The following is a 12,246-nucleotide window of genomic DNA, read 5'->3' on the forward strand; positions in this document are numbered from 1 at the left end:
GTATGAAAATATTTAACTGTATTTATTTATGCCTTTAGTTCTCTCAGGTTTTATTCCACGTATTTTGAAATTCTCTTTTTAGGCACATAAACATTTATGGCTTTTATAGTTTCTTGATGAATTGACTTTTTTATCATTATGTCCCTCTTTGCCTCTGGGAATATTCTTTTTTTTTTTTTTAATTGAGACAGGGTCTCACTCTGTCATCCACACTAGAGTGGCATGATCCTGGCTCAGTGGAACTTCCGCCCCCAGGTTCAAGCTATCCTCTCACCTCAGTCTCCCCGAGTAGCTGGACTACAGGTGTGTGCCACCACACCCAGCTAATTTTATATTTTCAGTCGAGATGGGGTTTCACCATGTTGGCCCGGCTGGCCAAACTCATGACCTCAGGTGATCCACCCACCTCAGCCTCCCAAAGTGCCAGAATTACAGGCATGAGCTACCATGCCCAGCCTGGATTTGATAATTGTTATCACTCTTTCATCTTTTTTTCTTTTAAGATAAGGTCTTACCCCATTGCCCAGGCCAAAGTGCAATGGCATGATCATAGCTCACTGCATTCTCAAACTCCTGGGCTCAAGAAATCCCACTTCAGCCTCCTGAGTAGGTAGGACTACAGGCACACACCTCTGGCCCTGGCTAATTTTTTATTTTTTATAGAGGCAGGGGTCTTACTATGTTGTCCAGGCCAGTTCTTCCTTCAAACACTGACTCTTTACTTTGTCATCTCCAATTTTCTGTTGAGTGAATTTTTTTCAGATATATGTTTCAATTCTAGCATTTCTTCTGTTTTTTTTTTCTTTTTTCTTTTCTTTTTTTTTTTTTTTTGAATGACAGAGTCTCACTCTGTTGTCCAGGTCGGTGTACAGTGGCATGATCACAGCTCACTGCAAACTCAGCATCCTGGCTTCTAGTGATTCTCCCACCTTCACCTCCTGAGCAGCTGGGACTAGAGATGCACAGCACCCACAGCCAGTTAGTTTTTTTGTGTGTGTGTGGTTTCTTTTTTTTTATAGAGACAGGATTCACCATGTTGCCCAAGCTGGTTTCAAGCTCTGGGCTTAAGCAGTCCTCTCACCAGCGTCTCCCAAAGTGTTAGGATTATACGAATGAGCCACTGTGCCCAGCCCAATTCTAGAATTTCTGTGTGGTTCTTTTGTATAGTGTCTATTATTTTTTTTGCAGAGATGTCCTATTTGTTTATTTATTACAAGCACAGTTTCATTTATGCCCTTGAGCATAGTTATAACAGCTGCTCTAAAATCTTTGCATGCTAAATACATCATCTTGGAGTCAGTCTGCAGTGCCTTTTCTCTTTTATTGTTGTCCCGTTTTTTTTTTTGGTACTAGTAATTTTGGACATTGTTAATGATACATTTAGAGGCTCTGCATTCTAATTTAGTCCTCTGAACAGTTTTGTTGTTATTGTTTTGTCCCAGTACTCAGTGAGCTTGGCTGTACTGAAACGTTAAGTTCTCTGTCTTGGCTAAGGTAGGTGGCAACTGACATTATTCCAAATTCTTTTAGACTTAGCTGGGCTCCTTAGTATCTGTTCCAGGTGTGCTTAATTCAGGTGTCAGCTGGCGATTTGGACGAGTCTATACAAAGAATTTGGAACTCTGGTTCGCTGGGATTAGGTAGGGTTTCTACTGTAATTTTAGCTGTTTTCAGCACTAAGGTCTGCCTTAGGTATGAAACCATGAAAAACAGAATCTTACTAATAATGTTCTTTCTTTCTTTCAAGTGTCACCCCCCCATCTACTTTCTTCCTGATTATGGCTGTTTTCAAATGCCTTGAGGTAGTTTATAGTTGTCTGTGAGAGGTTCAGAATAATGGAAACTACTAAGTCATTACCAAAATTAGAATTCTCTCTCCTACCTTTATTTTTTAAGGGAAAAGGATACCATTTTTTTTTTTTTTTTTTTTTTGAGACAGAGTTTCGCTCTTTGTTACCCATGCTGGAGTGCAATGGCACAATCTCGGCTCACCGCAACCTCTGCCTCCTGGGTTCAGGCAATTCTCCTGCCTCAGCCTCCTGAGTAGCTGGGATTAGAGGCACACGCCACCGTGCCCAGCTAATTTTTTGTATTTTTAGTAGAGACGGGGTTTCACCATGTTGACCAGGATGGTCTCGATCTCTTGACCTCATGATCCACCCGCCTCGGCCTCTCAAAGTGCTGGGATTACAGGCTTGAGCCACCGCGCCTGGCCAAGGATACCATTTTTAAAATAATGTGTCATGATCACCATGTTCCTATCAATATTAGTGATCATTTCAGTCAATGGAATAAATAATTCAGAAGGAATTGCTAAGCATAAAGATAGAAATTAACTGCTTAGGATGGTGCAGTGGCTCACACCTATATTCCCAGCACTTTGGGAGGCTGAAGTGGATGGATCACAAGGTCAGGAGTCTGAGACCAGCCTGGCCAACATAGTGAAACCTGTCTCTACTAAAAATACAAATAAATTAGCCAGGCATGGTGGTAGGCACCTGTAATCCCAGCTACTTGAAAGGCTGAGACAAGGAGAATCACTTGAACTTGGGAGGTGAAGGTTGCAGTGAGCTGAGATCAGGCCACTGTACTCCAGACAGGGCAACAGTGTGACACTCCATCTGAAAAGAAAAAAAAAAGGGGGCTGGGCGCAGTGGCTTATGCGCTTTGGGAGGCCGAGGCAGGTGGATCACGAAGTCAGGAGTTCAAGACCAGCCTAGCCAAGATGGTGAAAGCCCATCTCTACTAAAAATGCAAAAATTAGCTGGGCTTGGTGGCACTTGCCTGTAGTCAGTCCCAGCTACTCAGGAGGTTGAGTCAGGGGAATCACTTGAACCCAGGAGGTGGAGGTTGCAGTGAGCCGAGATCGTGCCACTGTTCTCCAGCCTGGGTGACAGACCGAAACTCCGTCTAAAAAAAAAATATTAATTGCTCAGGTATTTAGAGGAGAAGCACTGTTTTCCTTATATTTCTTCCACTTGAGGAATAGTGCAGCTTTGTGTGACATGCTAATTTCTTCTCCAAGAGCTACAGATGTAATTCTTGTTAAGTGGGTGAATGATCTTATTGATAGATGGCACATTTTTGGTTACTATTAACATGATGTTGACAGTGTGTGGTAAGAAATAATTTTGAGTTCAGAAGTCATTTTTAAAGTAAACTTGGAATTTTAAATATGTGAAGCTGGCACAGTTCTTTCAATAGTTTATTTAGAAATTTTTCATTTTGGAATATTCACTCAAAAGAGCATGTAAGGCTGGGCACAGTGTCTCAGTCTTATATGTAATACCAGCACTTTGGGAGGTCGAGGTGGGTAGGTCACCTGAGGTCAGGTGTTTGAGACCAGCCTGGCAGCATAGTGAAACCCTGTCTCTACTAAAAATACAAAAATTAGGTGAGTGTGGTGGCTCACGCCTGTAGTCCCAGCTACTTGGGAGGTTGGGGCAGGAGAAGCACGTGAACCAAGGAAGCAGAGGTTGCAGTGAGCTGAGATCATGCGACCATACCCTAGCCTGGGCGGCAGAGCAATACTCTGTCTCAAAAAGGAAGAAAAGAGCAACTGGGCATGGTGGCTCACTCCTGTAGTCTCAGCACTTTGGGAGGCTGAGGCAGGTGGATCACCTGTGGTCAGGAGTTCAGAACAAGCCTGGCCACTCGGTAAAACCCTATCTCTACTAAAAATGTGAAAATTAGCCAGGCATGACGGCATGTGCCTGTAGTCCCAGCTATGCAGGAGGCTAAAGCAGGAGAATTACTTGAACCTGGGTGGTAGAGGTTGCAGTGAACCGAGATTGCAACAGTGCACTCCAGCCTGGGCGACAGAGTGAGGCTCCATCTTAAAAAAAAAAAAAAATGAAAAAGAAAAAAAAGCGTATAAAATGTAAACATATAATAAAGAATAATAAAATGAAAACTATTGATTTATCTTTTACCAATGAATGCCCTTAGTCAATTATTTAATTTTTTTCTCTTATGTCTGTTCTATCTTCTCTCTGTCTTTTTAAATTTGAAGCTCACAGGCATTGCCGAGCATTGATAATTAGTACAAACAAGATTGCAGGTCTATGATAACATTCAGACTTTTCTGGCAATAATAGCAAACATTGCCTATAATTTATTTATTTATTTATTGTGAGATGGAGTCTCACTGTGTTACCCAGGTTGGAGTGCAATGGCATGATTTTGGCTCACTGCAACCTTTGCCTTTCCGGTTCCAGCGATGCTTTTACGTCATACTCCCAAGTAGCTGGGATTACAGGCATGCACCACCATGCCTGGCTAATTTTTTGTTGTTGTTTTTTGTTTGAAATGGCATTTTTGCCCTTGTTGCCCAGACTGGAGTGCAATGTCAAGATCTTGGCTCACTGCAACCTCTGCCCCCCTGGTTCAAGCAATTCTCCTGCCTCAGCCTCCTGAGTAGCTGGGATTACAGGCATGCACCACCACGTCCGGCTATGTATATTTTTAGTAGAGACAGGGTTTCACCATGTTGGTCAGGTGGGTCTCGAACTCCTGACCTCCGGTGATCCACCTGCCTCTGCCTCCCAAGGTGCTGGGATTACAAGTGTGAGCCACTGTACCCAGCCACCTATACTATAATAGGGAATAGTTCTGAATTTCTTGGATAGCTACTAACTGTAGTTCAGATAGCTGTTTAACTGCCAGTAAGTTGGAAATTTCAGTGAAGTCATCCTTTAAAAAAAATGTAACTTGGTGACCTTGGTAATACTTTTCACCACTGTTTGAATGCTCGTTTTTACATTTTTATTCTAAGTCATAAACATAAGTGTGATATTTGGGCTGTTTCTGTTGCAGAAAAAATTAGGACTTTGCATTGGAAAAGGAAATTGCAGCAGATTTGACTCAATATAAAAGATTGAAATTAGTAGGAGAGAAATAGCCAAAAGTACTAAATAATTTCAGCTTGAGAACATAATAGTTTAAGAGTTCTGGGCAATTCAAAGTAAATGTACAGATGTTCTCAGGTGGCAGATGTTTGAATTGTGGTGGAGGGAGAAAGCATGTAGTCATGAAACACCTTAAGGCAGGATGCTAATTTTACAGAACCGAAGCTCCTTTAATTTCCACGATTAATGCCAATAAAAGAAAACCTTGACTTATTTTTTTAACTAGATATGAAGAAGCTGAAGTTCGTAAAAAACTTGAAGAAAAAGATAGGCAGGAGGAAGCACAGCGGCTACAACAAAAAAGGCAGGAAACAGGAAGAGAGGATGGCAGCATGTTGGCTAAAGGTTCTTTGGAGAATGTATTGGATTCCAAAGACAAAATCCAAAAGGTATTTCAAATTTGTTGTGTGAGTTAAAAGACCATTTCTGCTTGTCAGATGATTTGCCTAAAAAGAGTTGCGATTACCACAATAAAATTCTTTTAGGTAACAAGGATAAAATTTAACGTTTTAATTAGAAATTGATTTAAGGCCAGGCATGGTGGCTAACTCCTATAATCCCAGCCTTGCCAGTGTGGTGAAACTCTGTCTCTACTAAAAATACAAAAGTTAGCTGGGTGCGGTGGTACGTGCCTGTAGTCCCAGCTACTAGGAGGCCGAGGTGGGAGAATCAATCTGGGAGGCAAAGGCTGCAGTGAGCCAAGATTGTACCACTGCACTTCAGCCTGAGCAATAGAGCAATGCTCTGTCTCAAAAAAAAAAAAAAAGAAAGAAAGAAAGAAAGAAAAGAATATTTAATTTGAATTAAATATTCTAGCCTCAGTTGATTTCAGATTTTTCTATGAATTTCTATAGCAATATTTTCTGTGCATTAATTCATTTTTTAGCAGTCATTATAAACTTAATTAGAGCCTGGGGAACGAGAGGAAACTCTGTCAAAAAAAAGGAAAAATTAAAAAAAGAAAAAAGGGAAACTGGGGAGAAATAGAAGGAGAAAGCAAAGGAAAAAGAATGAGACCTCAGAAAAAGATAAAAAGCTTGGTACCAAACAAAGTAGTATGCCAAATCTTTCTTTTAATGTAAATTACATGATTAGAAAGAAGAAACTTAAAAATCATCTATTTCAAGACCATAATTTGGGAAATGAGAAAACTGAGTCCCAGAGTAGTTAAAAAAGATTTGACATAGGATATAATACATCACAGGTCAGCTCAAATGATCTTTCTACTGCTCTAATTACGTTTATAATGACTGCTAAAAAATGAATTAATGCATAAGCAGTACTTTGAGTACTTTATATTACTTCATTTTGCTTTAATCTTTTTTAAAGACAGATTTTTGCTCTCTTGCCCTGGCTGGAATGCAGTGGCATAATCTTGGCTCACTGCAACCTCCGCCTCCCAAGCTCAAGCAATTTTCTGCCTCACCCTCCCAAGTAGCTGGGATTACAGTCGCCTGCCACCACGCCTGGCTGATTTTTTGTATTTTTAGTAGAGATGGGGTTTCACCATCTTGGCCAGACTGGTCTTGAACTCCTGACCTCGTGGTCTACCACCTTGGCCTCCTAAAGTGCTGGGATTACAGGCATGAGCCACCTCGACTGGCCCTCATTTTGCTTTAATTATGTCATGGAGGACATTGAATTGGATAGCCAGAATTTTGTTTCATTTTAGAAGTACTTTCTAATCAAATTAAACTTCTATAGCAGTTTGTGCCGTTAAATTATATTTGGTCTTTAACTGAAGTAAATTTTGAGTAAATGTCCTATAATTCTGAAAGGTTGCTAGTTATTTTAGCTGTTGTCTACTGCCAAAGAAACCTTCTAATATCATTATTCATCTGCATTTTTATAAAATGCTAGTACTTTGAGTACTTCATTTCTTAGAGTTTCCACATAAGTGAAGTAAATTATGTTAAAGTTGAACTTTTTGTTTCTATGAAAGTTGAAACTTTTTTTTTCTATGCAATAGAGCAATGGTGAAAAGAATGAAAACTGTGAGAACAAAGAGAAAGGTAAGTATATGCAGAAAGAGGAAGTTGTTTAGGTTCTGAGATCTTTTAATCAGAGTAAGCTTCAGATTTTATACAATGAGATTCCAAGCATTGTTGTCTAATCTCTCCATAAGCTCTATCATTTGTCCTAGTCTGTACAATTATATTGAAAATATCTGAGGTTATTTTTATGTATTTATCATGGGGAATATTTTATGAATAATTTTAACCTTACATGACAAACTGGTAATATGCAGTTGGAAAATGTCAAAACCAAAGCTCATACTTGTTTTCTTTTCAAGATGTAGTTTAGCAACAATGGTTAAGAGCATGGAGTCTCAGAAGTCAAATTGCCTGTGTTTGAATGCTGGTTCCTCCTCTCTCTTTCTATGTGGTTTTCAGAATGTAAAACACTCTACCTTTGTTTCCCTGTCTGTAAAGTGTAGATAATAATAGTACCTATTTCATAAGGTTATTGTGAGAATTGAATGAGCTAATACATGTAAATTCTTTTTTTTTTTTTTTTCTTTGAGACGGAGTTTCGCTCTTGTTACCCAGGCTGGAGTGCAATGGCGCCACCTCGGCTCACTGTAACCTCCGCCTCCTGGGATCAGGCAATTCTCCTGCCTCAGCTTCTCAAGTAGCTGGGATTACAGGCATACGCCACCATGCCCAGCTAAGTTTTTGTATTTTCAGTAGAGACGGGGTTTCACCAAAATACATGTAAATTCTTAGAATACATGTTAAACTTTAGGACTTATCATTTATGACTAGGCTGTAGACATAATTTTTTCACCCTACATTCATCCTGTGGTCAAAGACTAAATTATTTGAGTCATTTTCATCCCCCTTTAAAAAAAAATCCGAGCCAGGCCCAGTGGCTCATGCCTGTAATCCCAGCACTTTGGGAGGCTGAGGCAGAAGGATTGTTTGAGCCCAGGAGTTCAAGACCAGCCTAGGTAATGGTGAAATCCCCATCTCTACAAAAAAATACAAAAAAAGAGCTGGGTGTGGTAGGGCACGCCTATAGAAGGTTGAGGTTGGGAGAATTGCTTGAGTCCAGGAGGTTGAGGCTGCATTGAGCCGTGATCACACCACTGTACTCCATCCTGGGTGAGAGTGAGACCCTGTCTCAAATTCAAACCAATAATATGGAAGTTATCCATAGGTGATATTTGATACTGTAGTGAGAAATACATGACCTAAACAAGACTTAGGAAATTCTCTTCATCTGCTAGAGACATTTTCCTCTCTCAGAAAAGGTTTATCTTGTCTACAGCCATGCCACCTAATGCACCTAATCTTGGGAGCTAAGCAGGATGGGCCTAGTTAGTACTTCGATGGGAGAAAAGGTTTAATTTAAACATAATTATAAGTAACAGTAAAATAAATTCTCTACTTAAAATGCTGCCATATAACAATTATAAAAATAAACTGGGTGTGCTATAAGGTTCTTTCCTAAAAGCTGTTACTGATTCGGTCCAAGATTTGTTTTTATGCATTTGTTCCTTTGTATGTCATCCTACTTAAATGTTGTTCTTCTCAGTGGTTTGTTATCAACTTTTTTAGTCTGTTTTGTCAGCATACTCTTGATGGCTAGAGTGGGAAGGAGGAGGATGATTAGCAGCAATAGGTCTTTTAGTATAGGAGCTATTGAGACTTCTTTTCACAGCTCACTGCTGAAACAGCTTTTTATATATCTCAGCTCTCTTGTAGTGCTTTTTAATCTTTCACTTCAGTAGAGCTGAGGAAAAATAGTGACATAGGGGATATTTGTTTTGACAGATGGCTGCCCTCCCCCAAAAGTAAATAAATTAAATACTGCATTAGCTTTACTTAGTTTTCTTTTTCTTAGCCTTCTTAAAAAACAAAATAATCTTTTATCCTTCTGACTTGGAGCTAACAAATAAACATCAAGTAGAAAGAGGATTGGCAAATTTTTCTTAAGGGGATAGATAGTAAACATTTTTAGGCTTGGGGAACCTTATGGGCTTGGAGAGCCCTGTGGTCTCTGACACAACTATTGATCTCTGCTGTTGCAGTATGAAAAAATATGTGAACAAACTAGTGTGGCAGCTATCCAGTAAAAACAGATGGCCATAGTTTTTCAGTGTCTCATATACATGAGCAAGCTTTTGACTTGTTATTCTAAGAATACTTAGAAATCTAAGTTTTTCAGGTAGCTACCGTAAGACTACCATCAGAGACTTTTTGAATTTAGAACCTTTCCAGAATTTTAGAACCATAGATGTTTCTTTCTTCTAGTTAGCATTTTTCTAATGTCTTAATTTTTGAAAACATACTATTTTCCTAAGATATACATATTAATGTCCTTTATTTTATATTGGTAACAGAGTCAATACCAGATGTAGCTATAAACTCAACAGGAAGTTTTGATCTTTAAGTCTTTATAAACAGAGCATTAAACTGGTTTCTTGTGTTAACTTGTGTTAAAAACACAACTTAAGGCTGGGTACAGTAGCTTATGCCTATAGTCCTAGCACTTTGGGAGGCCGAGGTAGGTGGATCACTTGAGGTCAGGAGTTCCAGACCAGCCTAATCAACATGGTGAAACCCCATTTCTACTAAAAATACAAAAATCAGCCACACATGATAACAGCCTATATTCCCAGCTACTCGGGAGGCTGAGACAGGAGAATCACTTGAACCTGGGAGGTGGAGGTTGCAGTGAGCCAAGATCATGCCACTGCACTCCAGCCTGGGTGATAGAGCACGACCCTGTCTCAAGGGAAAAAAAAAAACAAAAAAACAAGTTATATTTAATTGTTAGTTTACAAGATAATAAATGGTATGATGGGGTAGTAAATATACGGCATCCATATGTATCCAGTATAGTTTGCTCTTCCAGAAAAAGCTGTTTGTCCTATATTTTACAATGTCAGCACATCTTGTGCTATTTCTTGTCACTTATACTGTCTCTCTCAATTCCAAGGAGCAATCACAGCAAAGGAACTATACACGATGATGACGGATAAAAACATCAGCTTGATTATAATGGATGCTCGAAGAATGCAGGATTATCTGGATTCCTGTATTTTACATTCTCTCAGTGTTCCTGAAGAAGCCATCAGTCCAGGGTTGGTTATTGTGTAGTAAAGTAGTCAACTGTGGCCTTAGTAAATGTTATGACTTAGCATCCAACCTAAATGTGATAAAGTAGGCTTTTCCTATTAACCTTTTAAATCTGCTGCTTTTTTTTTTGGGCGGAATAGAGGGGAGAGGTGCATTTTAGGAGCAGAGGTTTAATAGGCAAAAGAAAGAAAGGAGAACAGTTCTCTCACTTGCAGGAGTGAGGAGTGCTCAAATGGGACTTCTCTCAATCTTTGCTTCTTAAAGGCACACTTTACCCTTTTTGAAGATTGAAGTTACGGATTTGCTAACTTTTTATTTGGCTGTTTTCTCCTATTTGTGGTGTTTAGAATCCTATCAAAAGAGAAATGAAGTTGCCTTTTCCCTCTCTCCCCAGGTGTTTGTTGGTTGATCTTTCCTATTATTTTCCGTTTATAAGCATGTGAATTATAGGTACCAAATTGAGTAAAATTGTGAACTAATTGAATTGTTTTACATATTGAAAATCCCTCTATTATCTGTGATATAAGAGTATACAAATACTTTGTGTGTATGTGTGTGTGTGTGTCTATTCAAATAACTGTCACTAGCTGCATTATTTCTAGCTAGTGACCTAACATTTCTTTTTTCTTTTTATTTTATTTTATATTAAAAAAAAAATAGAGATAGGGTTTCATCATGTTGGCCAGGATTGTCTCAGTCTCCATACCTTGTGATCCACCCACCTCTGCCTCCCAAAGTTCTGGGATTACAGGCCTGAGCCACCATACCCGGCCGTGACCTAACATTTCTTTTATTTTTTATTTTTTATTGCATTTTAGGTTTTGGGATACATGTGCAAAACATGCAAGATAGTTGCATAGGTTACACACGTGGCAGTGTGCTTTGCTGCCTTCCTCCTCTTCACCCACATCTGGCATTTCTCCCCATGACCTAACATTTCTAAGCTTATGTTTCCATCAGTAAAATGGAGATAATAATAGAACCTATCTCATAGAGGTTTCAGGAGATTTAAATGAGAAAAGTTATACAAACACACACATTTTATTTTAGCACAGGTCCTGGCACGAGTAAGGACTTAATTTAAAATTTTTGCTTTCTTTCATTTTTGTAAAGAAGACCTTTAACCTATGAAATAATTTAAAACCACTTGCATGGGTGCATTGTACATTAGAAATCATGACATAGTGGCAGAGCTATATATATAGACCTCCAGATACAGGGCCATTTTCACTATTTCAAGCATTCTTATATAGATCCTATTATCTCTCTGGGTCTTAGTTTAAAATTATTTATTTTTAAAATTAGGTAATAAAATCTGTATAGTTCTTGGCATATTGCAGATGCTTGATAAATGTTTGACCTGAAGCATAGAGTGTGCTTCCTAAATAAGCTACCTAAAAATTAGAGCTCTTAGGCTGGGTGTGGTGTCTCATGTCTGCAATCCCAGCACTTCGGAAGGCCAAGGCAGGCAGATCACTTGAGGTCAGGAGTTCCAGACCAGCTTGGCCAACATGTTGAAACTCGTCTCTACTAAAAATACTTTAGCCAGGTGTGGTGGCACATGCCCTTAATCCCAGCTACTAGGGTGGCTAAGGCAGGAGAATCACTTGAACACAGGAGGCATAGGTTGCAGTGAGCCAAGATCGCACCACTGCACTCCAGCCTGGGTGACAGAGGGAGACTCCGTCTCAAAAAAAAAAAAAAAAAAAAAAAAGAGCTCTTTGAGGACGACGTGGTCATAGGTGGTGCCAAGCTGTGGTCTGCCCAGTCCTGCTCCTGACTCACTGCTGTTCGCCCCCGCCGAGGAACCAGTTGGTCAGGAAGCCACACAACAGCCATGGCTTTTAAAGATACTGGAAAAGCACCCATGGAGCTGGAAGTGGTAGTTCACTGAATTCAAATCAGTCTTAATGAGCCAGAAAGTAAATCCCTGGAGAAGGTGTGTGCTGACTTGATCAGAGGAGCATGGGAAAAGAATCTAAAAGTGAAAGGACCAGTTCAAATGCCTACTAAGACTTCGAAAATGACTACAAGAAAAACTCACTTTGGTAAAGGTTCTAGACTTGCACAGCCCTTCTGAGATTGTTAAGCAGATTACTTCCATCACTATTGAGCCAGGAGTTGAGATGGAAGCCACCATTGGAGATGTTTAAGTCAACTATTTTAATAAATTGATTACCAGTTGTTAAAAAAAATTAGAGTGCTCAGTCTAGTTCAACATGTAAATATATTTCCAGGATTTGAACAAAGTTTTA

At 39.4% G+C, this 12,246-nt stretch overlaps 1 protein-coding gene across 4 annotated transcripts in view; it reads left to right on the plus strand.

Moving 5' to 3' along the window:
• Positions 1–12,246, plus strand: part of USP8 (ubiquitin specific peptidase 8) — an 82,004-nt gene that overhangs the window by 31,079 nt on the left and 38,679 nt on the right. For 2 of the 4 annotated variants that reach the window (XM_035259635.3, XM_002753479.7), the window contains 3 exons: positions 5,134–5,296; positions 6,877–6,919; positions 9,852–9,996. The exons of the other annotated variants lie outside the window; for them this stretch is intronic. In XM_035259635.3, coding sequence (XP_035115526.1) covers positions 5,134–5,296; positions 6,877–6,919; positions 9,852–9,996 — 351 coding nt within the window. The remainder of the gene's footprint in view (positions 1–5,133; positions 5,297–6,876; positions 6,920–9,851; positions 9,997–12,246) is intronic. 4 annotated transcript variants of the gene reach the window in all.

Source organism: Callithrix jacchus, chromosome 8 (genome assembly GCF_049354715.1).
Source record: "Callithrix jacchus isolate 240 chromosome 8, calJac240_pri, whole genome shotgun sequence".
NCBI classification, from domain to species: Eukaryota; Metazoa; Chordata; class Mammalia; order Primates; family Cebidae; genus Callithrix; species Callithrix jacchus.